Genomic DNA, 25,074 nt, shown 5'->3' with positions numbered 1-25,074 from the left:
GGCACAGCCAGATCCACCCTCATTTGCTTTAATATTGCACCATCCTGAAGTGGGGCCTAGAACCCCACTCACCCCTCAGGGATTTAGCACCCCGGTCTGAGCAGAGAGATCGGCTCCTCGGCACAGGCCCCAGGCCCAGGGAGCCTGTGGTAACCAGGCCCAGCAAGCCCGTGGCATGGGACTGGGAAGGGCTAGTGATGCAGACCTAGGTTTTATCTGGGCCTCCGAGGCAGTGCTGGGAATCGCATGGCGAGAAGCTCTGAATCCAGCAACGCTTCCTTCCCCTCCCCCCCGTGTGTTTCAGTTCCTGCTGGACAAGGAACGGGCCTGTTTGCGTAAGAGGGGAAATAGAAAGCTTTGAAAGCCCCACGGTGCAGCTGGTCCGGAGGGCAGCGCAGCCAGCCAAGCCGCTCTCCTTTGTTAGCTGCACTCAAGAGGGTTTGCTTTGCAAGAGCTCCAGCTGGAGCACCCCTCCCCCGCCCTGCGGCGCACACTCAGCCGTACAATGCAGGAGGCCGTGCCGGGCATGCAGCCCCATTAGAGCCCGGTCAGATGCTATCCAGCAGCTATTACAGGAGCCCAATGCGGCTCTGCCGTTTGGCCGGGAGACAAGGATTAGATCAGCCTTCCCGCTTTGCGGGCATCCACAAGCCAGCTCCTAGGGCAAGCGCCATTGCCCCTGTCCTACCCCGCCCTGCCCCCTGGGACGGAGCCTGGCACCGTTACACCTAGAGGCTGGCTGTGGTACCCAGCAGTCCCAGGGCCAGGGGCCTGGCTGGAGGAGGTTAGGAGAGCTCCATTGAGATCAGTGGAACCATACTGATGAGCAGCGGAGGATCTGGCCCAGGATTTGTAGGGTGTTTTCCCCAGAGGTTCTGCAGAGACACCCGCCTGCCGCAGGAGAGCTGCCGTGCTCCGGTGAACTAGCAGAGGGTGTTCGAACAGGAGAGACTGCATGGAGCTCAGTAGGGTCGGGGCGGAGGCCGTTCCCCTTCCTCCCACCTGCAACACACGTACCTTTATGGTTAACTTCACAGCTTCTCTGCCCCACCAGTGGCTTGTCCTCCAGCAGCGCCATGCCAGCCGCCTCGCGCAGGCTCTCGATCTCCGGGCAGCGGTAGGGCAGCTCGCTCTCGCTGGAAGAGCTCGATTCCGACTGGATGGAGCCGCGGTGGGCTCGCCTCTCTTCTGCGGAGGCAGAACCCCTCCCTCTGGCGTCTTTGTTCCCCGGGAACTGGGGCCTCCCTCGGGAATCCTGGGTGCTGAGGAAGGGGTCTCTGCATGGGACTGGGGACGCGGAGCTCTCCAGAGCTGCAGGGGAGGGAGGAATTGCATTAGGCTGGGTTCCTACCCCCCCCCCTTTGGACAGATTAGATTAGGGTTTCCAGAGCAGGGGCCCAATAGAACCCACTGCTGGGCCAGCTGCATGGGGACACATTTCTCCTCTCAGTGGCAGCACTGGGACCAGAACCCAGGGTCCTATTCCCAATCCCCTGCTCCCCCCAGTGCCTTACAAAGGGAATCCAGCTGGAGCTCTCCGGATGTGCCCACTTTTCAAGCAGGAGGTGTAAATTCCTGCTCAAGGAGACCTACCTGTGGCTCTCTCACTGAGCTAGTACGTAGCCATGGGGGCTAGCAGCTCAAGCCACATTAGGACAGCAGCAGCCCTGGGCTAAGAAGCAGAGAGTCACATCCTCACATTCCATCTAGATTGCATCAAAACAATGAAATATCGGGCGGTTAGGAAGGAGATCCTGTCCTAATAGAACCCACTGTCAGAGAAAAACCAATCTTAGGCTGTGTAAAGAAAACTTTACACGGGGGGGATAGCTCAGTGGTTTGAGTATTGGCCTGCTAAACCCAGGGTTGTGAGTTCAATCCTTGAGGGGGCCATTTAGGGATGTGGGGCAAAAATCTGTCTGGGGATTGGTCCTGCTTTGAGCAGGGGGTTGGACTAGATGACCTCCTGAGGTCCCTTCCAACCCTGATAGTCTATGATTTACTTGGTTTGACAGCGTTCCATCTAGCAAGGAATCACTGAACAGTTGAGAGTGGGAAATCTACTGCCCTTGTTTCGGCTTTGTGGGCCCCACTTCTCCATTGTTTCGCTGGCTGGTTCTTTGATCGTTTCGGTCTGTGGCATAACTAATTTTGCAAGATTTAAGTCAACTAAGGTGGTGGGCTCTGATGGGGGTCAAGAATTGTTTTGTAATGGGCTGTGATTGGTGAAGAATATGGTTTGGTAGGACTTCCGTTGAAAAAGATTGGTTAAGGTAGAGCTAAGCAGGACTCAAGTCTAACTCTATAAACTGGGGTCCAGAAGGAAGTTTTTTGGGGAACCAACTCCAGGATACAGCCCGAGCTCAGAGCTGCCAGCCCACAACATCCTGCCAACCACATCCAGCTTCCTGCTGGAGGAGCCCCCTCCCCCAACCTAATCCTGACTGGCCACCAAAGTGCATCTGCTTTCTTGGGAGTGGTGAGCACTGGGTGCTTAGCGTGGGCACGCTGGTCGGTAGCTGTTCATAGAGGTTAAGGAGATTACTGGGTAAGGCCACTTTGCTGATAAAAGGCCCTGCAAACTCTCAGCCCTAGGAACTGGGTCCGGGTGGGGGGTGCCTAACTTAACCGGATCCACAGAAGGGTAAAGGTGAGGTGCCCTAGAGCAGGGGTTCTCAACCTCTCGTTGACGGGCCCCCCCCCCCATGCTATAAAAACTCCATGGCCCACCTGTGCCATAACTGGTTTTCTACATATAAAACCCAGGGCTGGCATCAGGGGGTAGCAAGCAGGGCAATTGCCTGGGGCCCCTTGCCACAGGGCCCCCCCCACAAAGCTTCATTGCTCAGGCTTCGGCTTCAGCCTCAGGTGGTGTGGCTGAAAACCCCAGGCTTCAGCCCCATGCAGTGAGGCTTTGGCTTTCTATCCTGGGCCCCAGCGAGACTAATGCCGGCCCTGCTTGGTGGACCTCCTGAAATCTGCTCATAGCCCCTCAGGGGGCCCTGGAGGCCTGATTGAGAACCACTGCCCTAGAGTGTGAGTAACACTCGCACTGCCATGGAGACACTATTTTTAAGCACACGAGCGCTGCTCGGGCTAGTGGGGGTATGGCCCCTCAAGCTGGAACTTGCACGGACAGTTTGAAGAGTGGACATCTGAGCTGGTAAAGCTCCACTGAGATCAGAGATGGGACAGTTAACAGCAGCTGGAGACCTGGCCCTTTGTCCTGAGGTTCAACAAGGACAAGTGCAGAATCCTGCACTTAGGGCGGAAGAATCCCATGCACTGCTACAGGCTGGGGACCGAGGGGCTAGGCAGCAGTTCTGCAGAAAAGGACCTAGGGGTTACAGTGGACGAGAAGCTGGATATGAGTCAGTGTGCCCTTGTTGCCAAGAAGGCGAACGGCATTTTGGGCTGTATAAGTAGGGGCATTGCCAGCAGATCGAGGGATGTGATCATTCCACTCTATTCAGCACTGGTGAGGCCTCATCTGGAGTACTGTGTCCAGTTTTGGGCCCCACACTGGAAGGAGGATGTGGAAAAATTGGAAAGTTCAGTGGAGGGCAACAAAAATGATTAGGGGGCTGGAGCACATGACTTATGAGGGGAGGCGGAGGGAACTGGGATTATTTAGTCTGCAGAAGAGAAGAGCGAGGGGGGATTTGATAGCTGCTTTCAACTACCTGAAAGGGGGTTCCAAAGAGGGTGGATCTAGACTGTTCTCAGTGGTAGCAGATGACAGAACAAGGAGTAATGGTCTCAAATTGCAGTGGGGGAGGTTTAGGTTGGATATTAGGAAAAGCTTTCACTAGGAGGGTGGTGAAGCTCTGGAATGGGTTACCTAGGGTGGTGGTGGAATCTCCTTCCTTAGAGATTTTCAGGGTCAGGCTTGACAAAGCCCTGGCTGGGATGATTTAGTTGGGGATTGGTCCTGCTTTGAGCAGGGGGTTGGACTAGATGACCTCCTGAGGTCCCTTCCAACCCTGATATTCTGTGATTCTATGATAAGTAACTTGTCCTGCCATGCACGGCATCAGCATCCAGCTGGGAGGACCACCAGACCTGCCCTCTTGGGAAGTCTTCTTTAAGAGCAGTGATTAATTGGCTAATAATTCCAGCTGTTCCTTCATGTAGTGGCCTAGTTAGTTTTAGCAGAGCAGGCTTGCCTGCCAAGAGGCCAAGCAGAAAGGGCTGCCACCTTTGGGAGATGCCAGCATCACCCAGCACTTTAACGGAGTTCAGAGATTTGCAGAGGTCACTGACGTGGCAGAGAGGACATGGCCAGGGCAGGAGATAAGAGCCTCAAGGTCTGGGACCCCCTGGATGAGGAATGCAGCTGTTCCTGTTTGAGAGACGCTTCCTCCCAGTCCAAGAGCTAGTGACCTTTGCAACGCATGTTTGAGATTGTCCATCATCCCTCACCATAGCCAGAAATGCAGCTCTCTGGAGTGGAATGAGGTGTCTATTAGCACCAGCCTGAGAGAGTGTGTCAAGGACACTCTCCCAGCTGAAGCTGCAGATTAATTTGATTGGAGCTCGGCTAGCCCATCACCTATTCTTTCAAGGAGCGCCACGGGATCCTTTGTGGCCCAAAGGAGTCAGGATATTGGTCTTGAGGAGCATCAGTTAGGGGCATCCAGCAGCAGGGCAAGCCCTTTCCCCTGCACCTTGGATGGGCACTGGTTCAGTACCAACTTGGAGGGAAGGATGCTATCCACGGAGCCATCACGGACACATTTGAGGTAGTAGTGTGCTAACCGCATCATGCCTACCTTGGGGTAGGTGGTTCCTGGCTCACATGAAGGTTACAGGATGCAATGAGAGTCTAGCCTGCTCGAGATAGGAATGGGAATCCAAAGTCCAAACACAGGGCTTGGGCAAGAACCTTAGAGCATTGCCTGAGCCACATCCGAGTAGAACTGGGGGCCTTCACACTTGCCCCATGGCCAGGGTTTGGGTTTAGTCCCGTTGGTGTATGGGGGAAGGTTAAGGGCTGGCAGCAAGGGGAGCTGGAAAACTCTTGTTCAGCCCCAGGAGCTGTACGTTTGGTCAAATGCACTGCAAGCTTCTCCCTGCTCTTCTGACTCAGTGACGCTTTCCCAAGGGAGCAGGTCGGATGCCAAGTGCTTTAGAGAAACATGTCTCCATAGGACTAGGCCAGAACTGCTAGTGGAGGTTCGTGTTGGAGAAGCTTATCCTCGGAGGGCCCACCAAGACCACTGGCACTAGGTCCACTAAGCCTACACTGATATTGGCCTGTTCTGTAAGGGAGAGGGTTAGAGAAGCAGCTGCCTTCTACCCTCCCTGACCTGGGCAGACCAGGTCATTCCCAGCAGACGTTCATCCCCTAATACAGGGAGCAGGAGGGGGAAGAAGGGACGTTACCTTCTAAGTATTTCCTGGAATCCAGCAGGAGAGATGGCTGGTCTTCAGCGTGAGTGTCCTCTGCGACAGAGAGCGCATCAGATGCGGGGAGCCCTGAGGTGTCTTTTTGGCCTTGGATAGGATCCTCTGAGCAAGGTGGCAGGAAGGATAAAGCAGGAGGCACTTCTATGAGTTCAGAGCAAGGAGGAGGGGAAGGTGCATCCTCCACAGTGGCTTCAGGAGAGGCAGGCTGACCTGGCTGGAGGGGAGCAGCCGCAGGGATGGGGCAGGGCTCCGGTGGAGGAGACTCGGAATCACTCACCAGGGACACTGCCGAGGGCTCAGGAGAGGCAGGCCGACCTGGCTGGAGGGGAGCAGCCGCAGGGATGGGGCAGGGCTCCGGTGGAGGAGACTTGGGAGGCTGGGAATCACTTGCCAGGGACACTGCCGAGGGCTCAGGAGAGGCAGGCCGACCTGGCTGGAGGGGAGCAGCCGCAGGGATGGGGCAGGGCTCCGGTGGAGGAGACTTGGGAGGCTGGGAATCACTTGCCAGGGACACTGCCGAGGGCTCAGGGGAAGGTGCATCCTCCACAGTGGATGCAGGAGAGGCAGGCTGACCTGGCTGGAGGGGAGCAGCTGCAGGGATGGGGCAAGGCTCTTGTGGAGGAGACTTGGGAGGCTGGGAATCACTTGGCAGGGAAGCTGCTGAGGGCTCAGGAGAAGGAGAGGAACTGAGTATCAATGGACCAGTTGCTTCTGTAGTTGGAAGCGTCTCATACTCTCTGCTGCTTTCAGTATCGTCCAATGGGATTTGGCTTTGCCGATTACCTCCGTCTGCTGGATGCTGTGGACTCTGCAGGTGTCCTGCTTGGCTGGCCTGTGGCATGGCCCCATCTACACCTGCCTCCCCAGGGCTCTCCCAGGGCTCTTCCTCCCTGGGTGAGATCCCCAGCTCGGCAGGCTCCTCCAGGCTCAGTGACCTCTGGTCCTGGTCTTTGGCATGAGTTCCAGAGGAAGCCTGGATGGCCTCTTCCTCCAAGGGCCCTTCACTGTGCAGGCCAGAGTCTTCCTCTGCTGAGAGATCCTGTTCCTCTAGCACAGGGGTCACGGACTCACTGCTGCCCACGGAGGAAGTGAGCAGCACAGGGCTGGGCGTCACCTCCGCTGCAAGCAGCGTCTCACAGATGCTCTCCAGTTGTGCTTGTTCTGAGGCGCTCTCGGCCTCGGAGGGCTGCTGAGCACCCTGCTCCTTACTAGGCTGCTGGGAGGCACTGCCAGCGGCGAGTTCATGAGTGGGCGTTTCAGGTTCAGGCTGAGCTTCGACCACCCAGTCTTGTGCTTTGCTGGCCCCCAAGGAGTCTGGGGTGGCCTCTCCTGAGGAGCTCTCCAAGACCCTCTCCTTGAGGCTGGCAAGGACACTTTGTGCTTCTGTCACCATCTGGCTGCTCGCAGGACAAAGAGGCCCCACTTTGAGCTGGAAGGTCTGGAGGTTCCCGAAGGAGCCTTGTAACATGGCGGTGATTTGCTGCCGCTCACGAGATACTGCTGGCGGGTCAGCAGGGTTCTCCACCAAGGCACCAGATGGCTCAAGCAATCCAAGGCTGACCGACAGGCTTTCTGCAGTGACGGCTTTGGATTCCAGCGAGTCAGGGCCCGTTTTTGTTGGCCCTGAATATTCAGCAGGACCCTCTGCTTCCTGGCTTGTGCTGGGACAGCTGTCCCCAGGCTCTGCGGGGGGCTGGTCACGAACAGCAGGCTCGCCTATGTAGATCTCCTCCTCAGAAGCCGTGAAGAGCAGCCGCTGATTGCTAGGCGCTGGCACGTCGGCTCTTAGTCTGGTGCGCTCTGAGCGAGTGGAACGTGGAGCTTCTCGCAGGGAGGAATAGTGCAAACACAAAGCCAGACTGTGCTCAGGGGGCTCTGGGGCCAGGCTGTGCTCAGCTGAAGACACCCCTGAGGGGCTGGGCACAAGCAGTGATGGAGTCTCTCTGCTGCTGATGCCCACGTGGAGATATTCCGGTGGTAGGACTGCTTCCTTCAGCTCTGTTGGAATGTCCCCCTCTTGCCGCTCTGTCAACTGGCTCTCTGCTTGTTTGGGAGTGCCCAGTTCTCTCCCTGAGCCGAAATCCTCCGGGGCAACTAGTCTGGTGCTCTCTCCCGTGCTCTCCTCAGAGGCCATGACGAAGCTGGAATCCGTGTGCATGAAGGACTGTGTGGTGTCCGGTGGCTCTGGGGAAGATTCTCTGGAGGAAGCGGCCTGGTCGGGTTCCTCCCGTGTAGAGTCCGCAGTGGTCATCTTGTCGTCATCAAGACGAAGTGGAGGACTGAGTGCTGCATGGCCTGGTGTTCGCCTGCCTTCCAGGGAGTCTCCACTGGGCAGGTCATTGCTGAACGCGGAAGAGCTGCCTTCGGAAGCTGCCTCCACACTGTCTACCAGCTCCACCTCCTTCTCTCCTTTGGGCGGGGGAGTTCCTCGCCGACTCTCTTCGGGCTGAGCCTCAGCCTCCCTCTCCTCATCTGTAAGGCAGACCCCCTCTTCGGACGTAGCCTCAGAGCCGAGCGCTTCCTCTTCCGGCACATCGCCCAGACCCTCGCTCTGCTGCAGGGCGGCTGGCTCATCTTTTGATGCTGCCTTCACTTCCAGAGGAAGTTGGGTGCTACCCACCCACTGCTCTTGAGTAGAGGCCCCCTTGCCACCAGGCAGCTCATCACGGCCGGGCCGGTCTCCAGTTGTTTTCTTGGCCGTTTCTTCTGCATCAGCGCTCTCCATTTCCCCTTTGAGCACAATGTTCTCGCTGCAGCTTGTTGAGACAGAGGAATCTTGATCCCCTCCAGCACCACGCTCAAGCTCCCAGGGAGACTCAGAGCTAGCGGTTTCCAGTAGATTCATGTTGCTGTCCCTCAACTCAGGCAAGTCTGGATCCAAGCTGCAGACACATGGGGCCTGGAACACTTGAGCCCCTGGTTCGGGCAGGGTTTGGCCTAGAGCAGCTGCAGTGGGAGATTCCATTTCAAGTTGGTGTCCTAGGGGGCAAACCTGAGCAGAGACAGAATCTGTTTGGCTGCATGCCTCACTTCCTGATACAGACATGTAGGTGGCTTCCTCAGCAGATCTGGTCTGCAAGTCAAGACTGACAGTGCTTGAACAGGGAGCCGGGGTTACCATTTCCACAGGTTCTCCCAGGCTCTCCAGAGCCTGGGCAGCCACCTTTGGCTGGGTCTCTCCCATCGCAGAGACCGGCGAGGCACCAAACTTGGATTCCAAGTCAGATTCTGCAGCCTCAGCTGTGAGCCACTTCTCTTCTGCGCTTGCCATGAGCGCTTCTCTACTCTGGTCTGTGCTGCTGTTCATTTCTGCTGGCATCCAGCTGCCAGGAGAGGCAGGGCAGCTCTCGTCCAGTTGAGGTTCTCCTGAGTTGGAGTCTTTGGTCTCTCCTGTCCCTGAGCATGGCCAGACTGGCTCAGGGATGCTGCTGTTTGCCAGGGCTGGCTTCTTGCCTAGGGCTTCTTGCCCCCAGGTTGGTTTGGTGCTCTCTGGAGCTGCTATAGCCTGAGGGAGCAGTGAGAACTCAGTGGTGCTGAAGTACCTTTTCACATAGGTCTCTATCTCCGATTCTGAGCTCGCGTCCAGCTCCCCGCACTCCTGCGGCCTGAAGAGCTGGCTGCTCCCATCCAGCCTCCTCTGGAGTTCCTGCAGGCCTTTCTGCATCACGTGGAGGTCCAGGCTCTGGGACTCGGCATCCCCAGGTGGGAGAGGGGGCTCTTGTTGCTGATCCACCCCCACAGCCAACATGGGCTCGTTCTGGCCGGCTGTGTCTAAGAGCACGTTTGGCTGTGTCTCATTTTGTCCCAGAGGGGGCAGGGCATCCAGGCTTGCTTCCAAGAACAGCTCCCCTTGTTCCTCATTGTTGTTGACTTGATCGAGAGAGGAGGCCTCCTCCAGCTCCTCGTCAGAGGAGGAGAAGCAGGCGATCAAGCACTCTCCTGCTGGCTCACTGTCAGCTCTGGCCACTTCAGGCTGTTCCAAGCTGGTGTCATCGGAGGCTCCCAGTCGGGCCGCGAAGTGACCTTCCCTCTTCCCTCCCAGAGAAGTGCTGTCCTGGTCTAGGAGCTCCAGGAGGCGCGCTTCAGACTCCTTCAGCTTGGTGCCCATCTCAGATACAGAGGCATCATTGGCTTTCCTGGCGGTAGGTTCAGCGAGCTCAGTGGGAGCTGGCTTCGGTTTCCATGGCAAGGGTATCGCAGATCCCTTCCCATCCCCGCCTCTCCACGGTGCCACACACACTTCAGCAGTAGCTGACTGGCTTAGTGGCTCTGCATTCTCCACGACTACCTCCAGCCCGGGGAAGGCCTCGGTCTCCTCGTCTGTATCAAAGCAGGCGATCAGACACTCTCCTGAGTTGGGGAGCCCTTTCTCCAGGGCCTCCTGCATGTCCGACAGCGAGGACTGGTGCTCCAGGGAGCTCTCCGAGGAGGAGCCTGTATCCCCTGGAGAATCATCCGCCTGGTCAGATTCGGCTCTTGGAGCAGATTCCCCGGGGGATGGTGTGCTGTCTGGTTTCAGAGAGGGGCTCCAGCTGTGGCCTGCGGGCGAGATACTGCCACTTCCTGGGCTGTCTTCAGAGTTGCTGTGTTCAGCCACTGGTGTTGCCTTGGGTTCGGCGAATGCCGCTGATTTCGGCATCCCCTCACTTTGGGCTGGTGGCTGCCTCTCTTCTGCCTCCCCCTCTTCCTCCTCTGTGGTTCCTTCCAGCTCATCCTGGTGAGCCACGTTACCCTCCGGCTCGAACCCGACCTCCACCTCTGTGTGGGGGACTGTGCCCAGCTCCATGTCCAGAGCCGAGAAAGCCGCGTACTCCTCATCGGTGTCGGAGGCATCCGACGACGTCTCCATCTCGCTCTCGCTGCCTGAGCAGGAGGCCCCCTGCTCGGAGTCCTCTGCAGCTGGCTTCTCCCCTTCCTGAGCCGAGGGGGTCACCACAGCGTATTGCTCGGTGCTGTACAGCCGCTCGTCCGCCTCGCCGTTGTACGAGGCGGAGTCGGAGGACTGGGAAGTGTCGTCTTGGTAGGCGAAGGACTCGTCCACGCCCTCATTGATGGAGTTCTCCGACAGAGAGTGCAGGAAGGAAGCAGAGGTGCTGTCGTCTTCCTCCGCCCCGTAGACAACGTCGTTCTCCACAGACTCCCCCTGGGGGAACAGCGTGATCTCCAGCGACTCGGCCTCGAAGATCAGGCTCCCGCGAAAGGGCAGCAGCGTGGCAGGGATCATCTGGTCGTTGTCTGTGAAGTCTGATGGGAGCTCCGCCGAGGAGCCAGTGGTCCCGGCCTGCAGGCTGCTGGGCGTCTCTGCATCCGATGAGCAGCTTGCCCCAGACACGCTGCTGGACTCTGACTGGAGGCCTGGCAAGGGGATGGGGGAGCAGGACAACAGGCTGGACTCCAGAGGCGCTTTCGCTGCATCCCCCATTCCCAGGTTGGCACCGGCTTTATCTGAGGTGAAGACTTCCACCTTCAGGGGCTGCCTGTCCAAGGTGCTTTGCAGTGGCTCTGTTTCGTCCCCAGAGTCTCCTCCTGGCTGGGGCAGGTCCTCCTCCTGAGCTGGCAGCAGCTCACCTGGATCCTCCAGCTCTGTGGTGTGAGGGACCCATGCAATCGAGGTAGCAATTTCAGAGTCCCACTCTTCTTCTGGCGTGGTCTGACCATCCCCTTCCTCCTCCGCTGGCACCGAAGGCAGAGCCGTGTTTCCAGAGGAGAGTCTGTCCAAAGACAGGTCACCTTCCTCCTCCTCCAGCTGCTCAGGAGACAGACAGGAGCTCCTGGCAAATCGAGCCGGCTCCTCAGAAAGCTCCAGCTCCAACAGGGATTCCCCATAAGCAGTGGAGGCTTCCATGGTCTCTGACTCAGCGATCAGGTTGGGAGAACAAGACGGGGACGTGCTGGAGGTGCCGGAGGAGGCCCAGCTGCCCCCCTCGGCGGTGATGTAGGACCCCGACGGAGAGGTGGGCGGGGAGCACAGCCCTTCGTTGTCCAGATCGCTCTGCTCCTCGCTCAGGCTGTCCTTGGCGTAGGGGAGGTGCTTGAGGTGGGAGTAGACTGTTTTGATTGGTGTCGACGGGGCCGTGAAGTACAGGTCCGGATCCAGGACTGGTTTGACCTGTGGAGACTCCAAGGGCCCTGCCTCGGCCAGCTCATCGGGGGGATCTTTGGCAGGCACGGGAGATGGGGAAGGCACATCGGCCGTGGTTTCACCCTGAGAAAACAACTTCTCCTTTAGCACCGCGCTCGGCTCTTCGGGCTCCCAGGGCAGCGGCCGAGGAGGCCGATAGACACACACTTGCCTGTTGTCTCTGGGTTTGGGGCAGGGAGACTCCCCCGGTGTGGCCTGGGCAGAGAGTTTCCCAGCAGCCTCGGAGCTGCTCTCTAGGATTGGATTTTCCTCGTCACTCGACTCCTCTCTGGCATCGGCCACGAGGCTTTTGGTGCCAGCTGCTTCTGATGCGGGAGCCTTGGCGTCCAGCAGCGAGCCGTGCGGCTCCAGCCCTGCGTCCGTCTCGTCATTGATGCACTGGGTCTCCTCCCCCATCACGATCCTGGTGTCCAGCATGTCCACGCTCAGCACTTCCCTGAGGCCTTTGGGAGGAGTTTCCAGCAGGACCTGGCCACACTCGCTCAGCGCAGCCAGGCCAGCGGGGGAGCTACCAACAGCGGTGTCGCAGCTGGCTCCTTCTGGCTGGGGCCTGTCCTCTTTCTTGGCCGGCAGGAAGGCCAGGGCACCTGGGCTGCAGAGGGTGGGGTCCATGGCAATGGGGTTGGTACAATCGGGGGCTGCTGTCGGTGAGACCTGCAGTGGAGTCAGGGCAGAGGGGGGTGAAGAGTCACCGCTGGGGGTGGAAGTGCTGGAGGCATTCCGCAAGCCATCTGGGGAGAGAGCAGAAGGAGAGACATTGAGTCTGGCACTTGCTCCAGGACTCCCCTATGCCACAGCAGGGCTAAGCCTGCAGAGGTGGCAGGGAGACAAGCCACACCCTGGTCACTAGACCCCTTGGATTAAAGCATTGCAACCCAGATTTGCTTTTCACCAGCCATGGGGGTCTGCACTTCGTTGTAGCCTTTGAGTGGCCAGTTTTGTTTTCTGGTTCCCATGTACAAACTCCAGCCCTGGTTCCAGCGCCAGGGAGGTGGGGAGACTGGAGTCTAGCGAGAGGACACCTCCTCCCACCCCAAAAGCCGGTCTCAAGTGCTGTTCTACTCTGGAGAGGGACTATGCCAAGCTGTCCCCTTCTCACTCAAGAGATCCAATCCCATTAGCAACAAGACATGGATCTTGTTCCACTACCCTCTGCAGAACCCACCCAGCTAAGGAACAGCTAGTCGACTTGGTTCTCTTCTCCCTTGTGCACGAGCATTGTTCACCAAAGTGCCAATCAGCTACACTTGTGCAACCTCTGCCTTCAGCAGGGAGCAGGACTTGACCTGCAGAACGTTGGTGATGGTGCATGAAGGGTGAACGCCAGCTGGACGGTTAGATCCCACAAGGGTTTGCAACACTGGCAATTCAAAGAGCACCATCTCCCTCTTGTGCACTGGTCACCCATGAGCTGGAACTCTAGAGTAAACAGTGCCATTTACAGAGTCACTTTTTGAAGTAGGGATAGTCACAGATGCTGGAGTACAACCCCATTCAGCCGGGCAGAGGGTAGATGGTACTTCCAGCTGTAGAGGATGTGATTTCATTAATTTCCTTGCTGTATAGACTACACAAATAGTGCATGAGACTGAAGTTTAGTGTTTCCTGAGGAAAAGTTTAGCCTATGATTTCAGTTTCATTAGTTCTAGTGTCTGATTTTAGAAGTCAGACTGGACTGTGGACAGTTTTGACACAAGCATCTGCTTGGCGACCGAACCAAGCTAAAAGTAATGGCTACCATTTAAAACGTCTGAAGTTTATGTGACCACAAGACATGTTATCACACGCTGCTGAGAGATGCTAAGTGTAAGACAGTCAGATACACAAGTACGTAAGTACTGGGCAGGGAGTGCTTAATTGGATTGTTGGGCAAGCCATGCTTGGCAGACCCATGCTAAAGAAACTAAGTCAATTTAGTGTTGCTGAAAGGAACCGACAGTCTTGGAGACCCAGATATTCTTTCTATGGAGCAAGCTTCCCCAGCCATTTGATTAGCATGTTGATCAAATTATTCATTGTTTGCAGTGTTAACTGGGAGTTTAGCCCTTTACGTTGTTCATGGATTGATCCTGGTTTGTATAAACCACTGGCAAATACTCTACAAACACATTTCAGAAAGCTGCTCACTTCAGCACCTGGCTTTTCACGGTGTCTGTCATTGGCAGGGAGATAAACAAGGAACGTGTCCTGAACACCTTTGGGCAAACAGCCATTGTGAAACCCCGGGCTTGGAGGTTTTCACCCACATCCAGCACCCAGCCAGGCTAGGGGAACAGATCAGGACCTGCAAGTAGCAGGATGGACTCCCTGCTTCTGTTCACTTCTTTACCCAGCTCTAGTCTCTGCCCTGACTGGCACCAGAGGTGACCTGGGGGCCACTCCCATAGTTTAGGTCTAGGGAATCTGCCACCAAACCCCACCACTGCTGCCTCCAGCTCTGCCAGACTAGGAACAGAGCTGAGATCAGCAGTTCATCTCATGCTGACAACCAAACAGCCACCACATCTAGCCCAGATGCCAAAGCAGCTGTTGGGTGAAGGGATCTAGATCCCATTTCCAGTCCCTCCCCCCAAACTCCCCATCCCCTCAGATGTGCTTCCATTACACCCCCCCAACCCAGTTTTGTGGGTAGAGAGGACGGGTCAGGCCTCAGCAGCTCCCTGGGCAAGGTAGGAAGAGGAGCAGAGAAAGAATTACCCGTAAGCGTCCAGGGAGGCCAATGCAGTTTCCTTGTTTGATTGGAGAGCTGCAGCAATTGGCGACAAGAAAGCGCTCACTGCTACAGCACTTGGAGACAGAGGATGAGTTGGCAAGTTTAATGCGAGAGCCCCAACAGCCGCTTTACCCAGCCCTGGCGTGCAGCAGCTGTGTAAGGATGCCATGCACGACAGGACAGATGGGACCAGGACACAAAGGCTTCCTGATCCACCCGAAGCAGTGCCTTCCCCAGGTGCGCAGTCACGCCAAGATAAACCAGTGTCCTGGCCAAGTTCGAACGCCTCAGAATAGCCTGGAGTCTTGGGCAAAGCCAGCAGACTCTGGTTTCAATCCCACCCGAAGAACACAGCCCCTGGAGCAGATCCTGCCGTGGTGCCGGGACACTGACAGTACCAGTGCAGAAGAGACAATGCCACTTTGTGGAGTCAGAGCCCGGGCTGCAGCACCCTAGATGTTTCCCATTAAAATGCTGACTCACCCCCACGCCCGCTTCGCGGATGTCTGGGAAAGAATCCCGCTGGAGACAGCCGGGCCTGCAGCCAGAGCACACACAGTGTACACTGAAGGGACTGCAGAGTGGCCATTTCTTTAACTCCATAAGGCAGCTACGTCTCCCGAGGGAGAAGGGGCGGGATGGACTGACGCTGCTGTTGACCTGATCACTACACCTGAAGGTTCAGTTGGACGGGGCGAGTAGCACTAAGGATTGCAGCTCCCCCCCTTGAATGCACAAGGCCAGGAAACTTTCCAGGGTGCTGGGAAGTAGTGTGGCCTAGTGGGGAGGGCTCTGGACTGGGGCTCCCTTCCTAACTCTGCTGCTGATCTGCAGTGCAACTTTAAGCCAGAGAAAGGTGATGTGGTCTCATTTTCCTTCTCACCCTGTGTCTGTTTAGGCTAATTTCTTTGGGGGCAGGGACTGTATGTCCAATGCCTGGTCTGTTTGGATCTAGAGCAGGCGTGGCCAACCTGGGGCTCCGGAGCCACAAGCGGCTCCTTGTATAGGCCCCAACTCTGGTGCTGGAGCTACAGGCGCCAACTTTCCAATGTGCTACAGGGCGCTCACTGCTCAAGCCCCAGCCCCACTCCACTCCTTCCCCCAAGGCCCCCACCCCTTCCCGAGTCTGCCCTTGCACCTCCTCCTCCCCCAAGCCTCCGGCACACCACAAAACAGCTGATCGCGGCGGGCGGGAGGCGCAGGGATGGAGGGTTAGGTGCTGCTGGCAGGTGGGAGACATTTGGGGCTGGGGTGGGGGCGCTATTGATGTGTTACGGTGGCTCTTTGGCAATGCACATTGGTAAACTCTGGCTCCTTCTCAGGCTCAGGTTGACCACCCCTGGTCTATAGGGTAGTGCAGTGCACAAGAGATGCAGTTGTGGAATAGATATTAAAATGGGAATGGCCTCCAAGCCCTGCTCCACCCTAGACTCTGGATAGCAGCTTCCCATTCAACCACCATCTCCCCAGGTCTCGACTTAGTCACAGTCCAACGTCACGGAGCGAGTGATCAGAGACGCCACAGACCTGGAAACTCAAGTTACCTCTTCCAGGGTTCTCCCCAAAGCCACCATCCTCCTCCTCCCCTTGCCCGCACCCCACACGGCCTTTACAAATCTCTATTTCCTCTCCAAGTGCCGCGCATCTATGTGTGTGCAGCCTCAGCTACATGCAGCCATCTCTGGGGTGGGGGAGAGGGAAGTGCAACTACCTGATGAGACAGGGTTAGCCAATGACTGTTCAGTGGTGGCAGATGACAGAACAAGGAGTAATGGTCTCAAGTTGCAGTGGGGGAGGTCTAGGTTGGATATTAGGAAAAACTTTTTCTACTAGGAGGGTGGTGAAGCACTGGAATGGGTTATCTAGGGAGGTGGTGGAATCTCCTTCCTTGGAGGTTTTTAAGGCCCAGCTTGACAAAGCCGTGGCTGGGATGATTTAGTTGGGGTTGGTCCTGCTTTGAGCAGGGGGTTGGACTAGATACCCCCTGAGGTCCCTTCCCACCCTGAGATTCTATGAAGCTACTCCTGATAAGAGTCCTGGGGAGTTAGGAAGCTCAGACAGGACTTGATTAATCCTCATCCTGTCAGTTGCATGCAGCTCCATTTAGCCAAGACAGAAGGATAAAGGTCTGGAGATAACCCTGGGGGGTTGGAACCGGTGATTCCAAGAATCCAAGGGTTTCCAACCTGGGTCCTGGCCTAGCAGTTCACCCCCCCCCCCCCATTACCTAGCACATTCAAGGGAGCGGAACAGACAATTTGTAATAAGGCAAAAGAACGCGTTTATTCCGCCGTACACAGGCTTGAGGTTAAGGCCTAGGACATGGCAGACCTGTAGTCTGAGACCTTGGGCATGTTGGCCACTCTATGCCTCAGTTTACCCACCTCCACAATGAGGACAATGCTGGCATGTCTCAGCGGTGCCGTGAGGCCGTAGCTGTGAAGCGAGCTCTTTGGATGGGCCGTACTACACTAGGAACGCAGAGTATTCTGGTTTAAAGAGCAGGGGCCGTGGGGTTCTGTGGCCAGGACAGCTGGAGACTCATTGGATCTGCTCCTCCATTCACCTGTCTAGAGAGGGTGCTCGGCGTTGGCAGAGCAGTCATGATACACCCCGACAGTCTGAGCTGGACTGACGTGCCCCAAGCACACAAAGCTGGGGGTGGGGGGAGAGGAAGTGGAATGGCCCAGGCTCCATCCCAACTGTGCCCTAGAAGTTACATGAGAGGGAGGAAGGCAGCCCAGACAGTGGAAGTGTCCCTAGTGGGGGAATGCCACAAGCCTACCTGCTTTTCAAACACTCCCCCTCCCCCCAATTATCGAGCTGCTGGGTGGATAAGTGCATCAGAAGGCGAGACACAAAATAAGCCCAGGGATTACAAGGTAATTGGCAGGACCATGAAGCGCACAGACTGCAGGAGCCACCTGCAGCTAAGCCCACATAAGCCACTGCCTCAATATTTGGCAGGTATTACAGTTAGATGAACAGGAGAGGGAGGTGGTGGGAGGGTCACTATTTATACACAACCCCTTTCATCCAGAAGTCACCTGCTATAGTAATCAGACATCTTCGTTCACCGAGATGCAGCCACCTCTGGGGTGGAGTAAACACACTGCTCCACCTCTAGCTTCCACTAAGGTAGCTCAGGCCCAGGACCCCGGGCTGGATTGCTACTCACAAGAGAATCTGCTCAAGGCCTTCTGGCTAGCTTGCCTCTCTTATTCTGTTCCCACCAGCGAGACAGACTGTAGTTCAGCCAACAGTCAAACCTAGATGTTCCTTTGCTTAATTCCAGCCAGCGCAGCGAGTACCGCTCCCCTTCGCCCGGGCACAGCAGCGTGTCCTCAGACAGCAGAGGCGAGGCCCTGGGGATATCTAGCTACGGGCCTTCCTAGAAACACCACGAGGGAAGCAGGCGGTGTCATTCCAAAGACTGCCCCGACGGACAGCTTTTACCCATCACTCCTGGGAGCTACGAAGTGTCTCTTGTTCCCATTCAGCCCATGGCACTGGAAAGGAAGTGACTTCGGGGGCTAGGTCTCCTATCTGGAGGAGCTCTTGGGATAGTAGCAGAGGCCCTCCTCCGAGATCAGAGCCCCCGTTGTGCCTGGCATACGTCCACTGAGGGTCTCTGCCCCCAAAGCAGCTCTTTTGATTGAGACATGAAGGAGGATTCTCCCCGCCCCCCAGGTGGGGGTCTGAGCCACTGAGATTCAGTAGCTTGCTCAGGAAAGCTGTGGCAGGGCTGAGAACAGAACCCTGATCCGATAGCTGAGGGGAAGCTACTTCCAGGCACTGCAGCCCTGAATGGTGAGCGGCTTTGCAGCCCCTTACCGATCCCCCAGCCAAGCGAGCAACGCCATTGGCTGTGTCCACCCTGTCGAGCTCTGCTTAGGGCAGTAGGGCGGTTCTTGTCCCAGCGGGATGATGGGAGAGTTTGGTTTGACTCACCATGTCCAGGTATCACTAGTGCCCGGCATTAGTTACACAGGACCTTTGGCAGGCGTCCAGTAATGCAACTGTCGGGTACTTGCACGTTGGAAGGCTAGAAGCTGCCTAGGGAGCCCGCCCTCCTGCCCCATCCTGTGTCCTGTAATAGTGTCGTTATTACCGAGATTTTGCGGCTTACATTCAGCTGCTCTCCCATGCAAGGGGAGGTGCATTTGGAGTAACTAACATCTATCAGGGAGGAGAGGACAGAGACGATTGATTTTCTCCACCACCATTCCCTACGCTCTCCGGGAAGGCCATACCAAGCTATGAAATCCTGCTTACCTCCAGGTTTAGCTTCCAAGCTGCCCAAGCTACAGAACTGGGCATTTCCCCCCGGGGAGCATGCAAAGGGAGTTTGGAGCTACACCCAAATCAGCTCCAACCAGACTCCCTGAATTCACGCCAAGCACTGATGGGAGCAGCGGCTGGAATGTCCCCTGCCATGTTTGGCTCTGCTCCACACCCAGCGTTCCTCTGACCTCAGCTCCATTTTGCTCAGCAGGGCTCGACGTCTGCTCGAGATTCCCGAGCGGGACGCGGCGCTGTGGGAGCCTCCCCAGAGAACCTGCACGATGTCAAGCATGACCTTGGGAGCGTGATCAGCGTTACAGGGAAACTTCTACACCAGAGACAAATGATCATTTCGGGCTTCGCTATGGAGACCACGCCCGGACTTAAAAGGATGCTCAGGTTTTGGTTTTTGTTTTTAAATGGACTTAAAAAGCTTGCAATAGAGTGCCCATAAGGAGGTGTCCTGCTCCCCTGCTGAGATATCAAGGTCTTTTCAGAGAGGGAGCCCAGGAGCAGCCCACAGCTCACAAGACAAGTGCAACGGACCAGAGACGGCTCTGGGACACCAGCAAGGCAGAGCACTCCAATGCACCAAGGAGACAGAGGGGGGGAAAAAACAGCTGGGTTTTGCCAGCTTCCCACCTCTAGTGAGCTCAGACGTTACTTGAGCATCAAGCAAGTGCTGTGTTCAGCTGGTGTCTCCAAGGAGCTCCCATTACCAGAGAAGAGACACTCGGCAGGATCAGGAGTTGCATGGAAGGGAGGGCTGGAGGCAGCCAAAGTGACATGAAACGGCAAACCACTCCCCTCCCCAGAACCTCACTGGAAGGCTGCTCCCCAGAGCCTTTGGCTGGGGAGTGACCAGTCTGAACGGGTTTAGTGGCCTTGGGCAGGAAGGAATGGTCTTCCAGCAAGATCGTTATTTGCCACCAACTGGCAGTGGCTAATTAGAGCCAGCTCCTGCTGTCAGGCCTTTGGTTATAGATTTAATCTAACATGAGAACTTGTGGCACCTTCGAGACTGACAAATTTAAGCTTATGCTCAAATAAATGTGTTAGTCCCTAAGGTGCCACAAGTTCTCCTGTTCCTTTTGTGGATATAGACTAACACGGCTGCTACTCGGAAACCTGATTTAATCTAAAGTACTTCTCTGCCTGCTTCCCCCTCCCCCCATTCCTGTGACATCCAAGCACCTCACAGTCCAATGTATTTGTCCTCACAGCCCCTTGCGAGGCAGGGCAAGGTTGTTCTCCCCATTGCACAGGTGGGAAATTGAGGCACAGACTAAGGGACTTGCCCCAGGTCACACAGGAGCCTATGGCAGAGCAGGCATTTGAAGCCCATTCTCGGTCCTAGGCTAGGGCCCTGGCTACTGCTGGATCACTGGCTTCAGGCCCCTAGGGGCGGGAGGAGAACAGATTTCCTTGGGTACCTTTGAGAAGCCAGGTTGGATTCGTTCACTTGAGCCACTTCTGCAGCTACACAGCGTGACCTGCTGCCTGGGATCTCCCCACAGAGCCCCACAGCTGGGATTAGCCACAGCAACACAGCCAGGGGGCGAGAAACCCAGTCCATGCACACATCAATCCCTCGTGGGCACTGCAGCTGGCACACTTCCAGGGCTAGCGGCACCTCTGTGCCCTTCCTGGACTCCAAGCACACCCCTGGGGGTCAGGCCTTGCGCTCTTCCCTCTCCTCGGGTGGAAGGCTGCAATTCTACTACGTGGACCAGGCCCAGGGCTCCAGCCCCCTCTAGCGATCTCACTCGCCCAGGGGGCTTGCCTGCGTTCTGCTGCCAGCAGTTCTCCCTGACCAGCGACAGCGACCAGCCGGCCTGCTGAAACCAGACTGGCTGTTCCCACAGGAGGAACAAAGCGTAAGAGAACGTGGATTTTAAGGCAGCTAAAGAAACTTGTGTTTAGATCAGAGGTGGGCAAACAGCCCACGGGCCACATCTGGCCCATGGGACCATCCTGCCCGGCCCCCGAGCTCCTGGCCCGGGAGGCTCGCCCCGGCCCCTCCCCGGCTGTTTCCCCTCCCCCACAGCCTCAGCTCGCTCTGCCGCCGGCGCAATGCTCTGGGCGGTGGGGCTGCGAGCTCCTGGGGCAGCGTGGCTGCAGAGCCCGGCCTGACCCGGTCTCTGTGCTGCGCCGCGGCAGCAGCATGGCCTGGCTCCAGCCACCAGTGCTCCAGGCAGCGCAGTAAGGGGGCAGGGAGCGAGGGGGGGGGGGGTGGATAGAGGGCAGGTGAGTTCAGGGTGGTGGTTGGGGGCAGGGGTGTGGATGGTGGTCGGGGGGAAACAGGGGGTTTAATGGGGGCAGGAGTCCCAGGGGGGCCGTCAGGAATGAGAGGAGGGGTTGGATGGGGCGGCGGAGGACAGGGGGCAGTCAGGGGACAGGGAGCAGTGGGTGTGCATGGGGCAGGGGTCCCATGGGGACAGATAGGAGGTGTGGTCTGGGCCACGACCCCCTCCCCTCACCAGCCCTCCATACAATTTAAGAAACCCAATGCGGCCCTCAGGCCAAAAAGTTTGCCCGCCCCGGTTTAGACTAACCCTAGGGTTCCCATCCCTGATGGTAGCAGAGGCAGGTCTAGCCTCTGCAGACCTTCCCTCCCCCCGACCAGGTACCTGGAAAGGGGGGGCGTGTCAGTCTGGTTTCCTGGAACTGCTTCCCAACTGCCTGTGCGAAGCTACTGTGCTCTTTTTGATTGGGAGTTGCCAGGTCTTGTCCCATCCAGCACTGTCTCCTCACAACTCCCTAGTGTTTGAGGGGTGGGACATCCTGAGCCATTGTTCTCCTTCCTGTTTGGTTCTCATGAGAGCCCCTTATTACTAAACCATCCCCAGTAACCAGGGCAATATACAGCATCTGCAGGTTACTGCTGAGCGGCTCCGCATCCCGCCCAAGCAATCCGGGAGATACAGCACGAAACTCCTGCAAGTCACTGCAAAGTTCTCACTGCAACAAGTTGAGAGTCACATATCCTCCCCCCAGCAACTGACGTGTGTCATGAGTAAGAGCTTAGTCTTTTCAGCATCCTTGCAGACGGGATGAGCCGATACTAGCTCAGAGACAGTTTTTAGGACAGTTTGCAATGCTGATGCTTGTCCCATCCAGCACCATCTCTTGACTATTTAGATCGCAGGACACAGGAATCACCAGTTTCTATTGGACTAATGGCCCCTCTAGTCCAGTATCTCCTCTCTGACAGGAGTCAATACTAGATGCTCCAAAAGGCACAAGAAACAGCATACGGGACTATTGTGGAATACACAGCAGTTTTCCTACCCCCCCCCCCCCCCCCAATCAGTTAGTAGCTGTTTTTTTGCCCCAAAGTAGAAGGTTGTAACCTCTCTCCCTGAGTGGTCCATCGCCATGTAAATGTCTAGTCTCTTTTGAGACTAAACGTCAATTGGAAGCCTGTCAGGGCAGGAGCCATCTCACCTGTCTAGACTCCAAGACGTGTTGGATCTCGACACATTTAGAGAATACTTTGCACCCTGAGAACACTTCACCGCCAAAGGAAAAATCAGCTGCACAACTAACAAACGGGGAACAACGGGCTAGGCAGGAATACGGCTTAAAAAGGATCTGGGGATACAGTGGATCACAAACTGAATGAGTCAATGCGGAATATTATTATTATTATTTTTTGCCACTGCATCACAATGTGTTAACAGGAGTGTCTTAGGCAAGACTCCGGAGGTAGTTGGTCCATGCTACTCTGCACTGGCAAGTCCTCAGCTGGTATAGTGTGTCCACACAGGAGAGAGGGGGACAAATTGGAGAGAGCAACAAAACCATAGAAAACCTGACCTAAGCTTTCTATGAGGAAAGGTTAAAACAACTGGGCATGTCTGGTCTTGTGAAAAAGACGACTGAGCGGGGGGACCAGATAACAGTCGTCAACCATATTAAGGACTGTTCTAGAGGACAGTGATCAATTGTTCTCCAGGTCTAGATAATCCCTAGTCCTGCCATGAGTGCAGGGGACGAGATGACCTCTCCAGGTCCCTTCCAGTCCTGTGAGTCTAGGGCCACTGGAAGTTAGACAAGGAGTAATGGGCTTAATCTGCAGAAAGGGAGATTTAGGTCAGGGAATCAGGAAAAATTTAACTTGCAGGGTAGTTAAACTCTAGAACAGGCTTCCAAGGGAGGTTGTGAAAGCCCTGTCACTGGAGGATTAAGCACAGGTCAGACTAACACCTGTCAGGGGTGGTCTAGGTTTACCTGGTCCTGCCTCAGCACAGGGGGCTGCACTAGATGACCCCTCAAGGTCCTTTCCAGTTTTAGAAGGAAAAAATCCCCAAAGCACTTCACAGAGTTACAGCTAGAACCCCCCCACCCCCCCAGCATGCAGCCACATCTGGGGTGGAGCACAGCAATCACCCCCTTCAGCATTTGGAGAGGCAGTGACAAGTGCCTTACTCCGCTGAAGCCCCAGACAGAATCTAGCTGGGCAATTATTGCCCAGTCTGCCCAAGACACTGGGGCTAAACCCCATTGTGTGAAGTACCACGAGCTGTCAGATACTCATAGCCGTCAGGTTTGACGTCAACAGTCACTACTGCAGGCTCACACGGCAGCTCTGACCTGACCCACCAAGTCATGAGGAGGTAACCTACCGAGTAATTAGCCTCACTCCCTGCAGAGCCTGCATTGTGCATGGAGGATTCCCCCCCCAGCTGACCCTACAGCCACAAGCTGGCTGAGGAGCTGCCAGTCACTGTGAGCAACACCCCTAGCTCAGTTGAGCACAGCCCAATTGTCCAGCTCCCAGCACTGCCCTGGGGATGGCAGCACCAGTGCATCACCCCATTAGCATCTGCAGCAAGGACAGGGCTGGAAAAGGAGCAGCAGGGAAGGAGCATTGGAAGCATCCAGCCCCAGTTCAGTGCTGGGCTCAAGAGCCCTAGAGCCAGCAGCACAGGGGCAGCAAAGAGACCACTAGGTAATTATCCCCCACCCCAAGCCCTACAATGCAGGGCCCACTGCCAGGTTCCTATAGGGCAAGGCCAGCCCCCATAGCCACCAAGACCACTAGAGAGTCAGTGAGCAACACTTCCACTGAGTAAGAACTGGGACCAGCAACTCATTCAACAGCCACAGATCATGGCTTGTCTGCCCAGCTGACCCCCAGCCCCATGGGGGAGAAAGGCAAGACAGCATAACCCATTAACAGAGACCAGCTAGCTCCCACACCCCCCTCACCCCAGTGCTGTGGAGTTACCTGTAACCGGCTGCAACTGATTCTCTCCTGAATCCATTGGGGAGTCAAGCCTGGGAAACTCAGAGAGCCTTTGTCTTCATCAGGCTAGAGAAAAGGAGCTCCCTCCAGCCAGAGCCAGGCTAAAGCAGTAAAGTCACCCTCCTTCTAACAAGAAGGGTAGGGCCCAGGATCCCCTTTAGCTCTCTAAATCAATAGCCACTAAGAGGGGTCTATCATCCCCTTAAGACCTACAGGCCCAGCCAGGACACCAGCTTTTATCAGGTAGGAGAAGGGGCGGATCCTGAGTGCTGCAATGACTTCTGGGAGGCAGGGGGCGTGGTTTAAAAATCCTGCCTTATATAAACCACATTGGTAGCTTTAAGAGGGAAGTTTTTTATCTCTTCCTGCTGCCTCTAGGTCCTTTCAGGCCTGGCTGTGCTGCCTTCCTCCCTGTTGGTAGGCTAGTTCCAGAGTGGGGGGATGTTGAGCAGGAAGGGGAAGAAGAGGCAGGCTGCGTAGGCACAGTGCAATGGAGGGAGGTGGCTAGCAGGATTGGTGAGTCCCCTCACTCGGGGTAGCTGGGCACTGGGATGGGGTAGAAGGGAGCGAGGATGTTGAGTTCCTGAGGGGAGCAGATAAGTGGGAGTAGGTAGCTGTCTTTTTCCCTGGGAGTTGAGTCCTTGCTGTATTTCCTTCATGCCCTGCACCCCCAGCACATGCCTTTTGGGCAGAGGTTGTTCCAGAGACATGCTCTGAGGAAGGAGTGCTGGGCTCTGGACCCCTGCAAAGGGCAATGGGGCTCCTCTAGGTGTGTGAGGGTGGGGTTGCTGGAGCCCTGTCAGTGTTCCTGTACTCCACAAGCTTGGGCTGGGGGATGGGCCACCAGGCAGGAACACCTGAGAATTGCTTTGTCGCTCTCCTCTCTCTGAGGCTGCACTGAGCCACCAGCCCAGTGCAGGGTGGGGCATGGCTACCTGGTGGTGTGTGGTTTTTTGGAGGGAGGGGTGCCTTGAAATAAGGTTCTGACCACCTGTTGCACTGCAAATCCCATGAGACTCCTTGTAAGCATTACTTCAGTGTCTTGCCTAAACTTAATTTAGGTAATTCCATTCTCCCTTGTAAAGTCCCCCCCGCCCTGTTACATCATGTGGGCTGTTAGACAACTGCCCTGTTCCACCCCAGAAGTGGCTGCAGTTCAGTGATGACTGGGCTAATCTTTCCCTATATAAAATCAATTAACAGTGAGGCCCTACCTACCTACATAGATAGATAGATATCACTGTGCAGCTGAATTGAGCCTTATTTCTGGGGCCT

At 56.2% G+C, this 25,074-nt stretch overlaps 1 protein-coding gene across 1 annotated transcript in view; it reads right to left on the bottom strand.

The window, feature by feature from the left end:
* LOC135873882 (NAC-alpha domain-containing protein 1-like) overlaps positions 1-25,074 on the bottom strand; it is a 49,019-nt gene that overhangs the window by 7,892 nt on the left and 16,053 nt on the right. Inside the window, exons 2-4 of the mRNA XM_065398491.1 lie at positions 6,193-12,282; positions 5,386-5,445; positions 1,018-1,311 (exon numbers count right to left, since the gene is read on the bottom strand). Of these exons, the coding sequence (XP_065254563.1) occupies positions 1,018-1,311; positions 5,386-5,445; positions 6,193-12,282 (6,444 nt within the window). The remainder of the gene's footprint in view (positions 1-1,017; positions 1,312-5,385; positions 5,446-6,192; positions 12,283-25,074) is intronic.

Source organism: Emys orbicularis, chromosome 2 (assembly GCF_028017835.1).
Source record: "Emys orbicularis isolate rEmyOrb1 chromosome 2, rEmyOrb1.hap1, whole genome shotgun sequence".
NCBI classification, from domain to species: Eukaryota; Metazoa; Chordata; order Testudines; family Emydidae; genus Emys; species Emys orbicularis.
The sequence above is the reverse complement of the archived record's forward strand: the minus strand, read 5'-3'. Positions and strand labels throughout refer to the sequence as shown.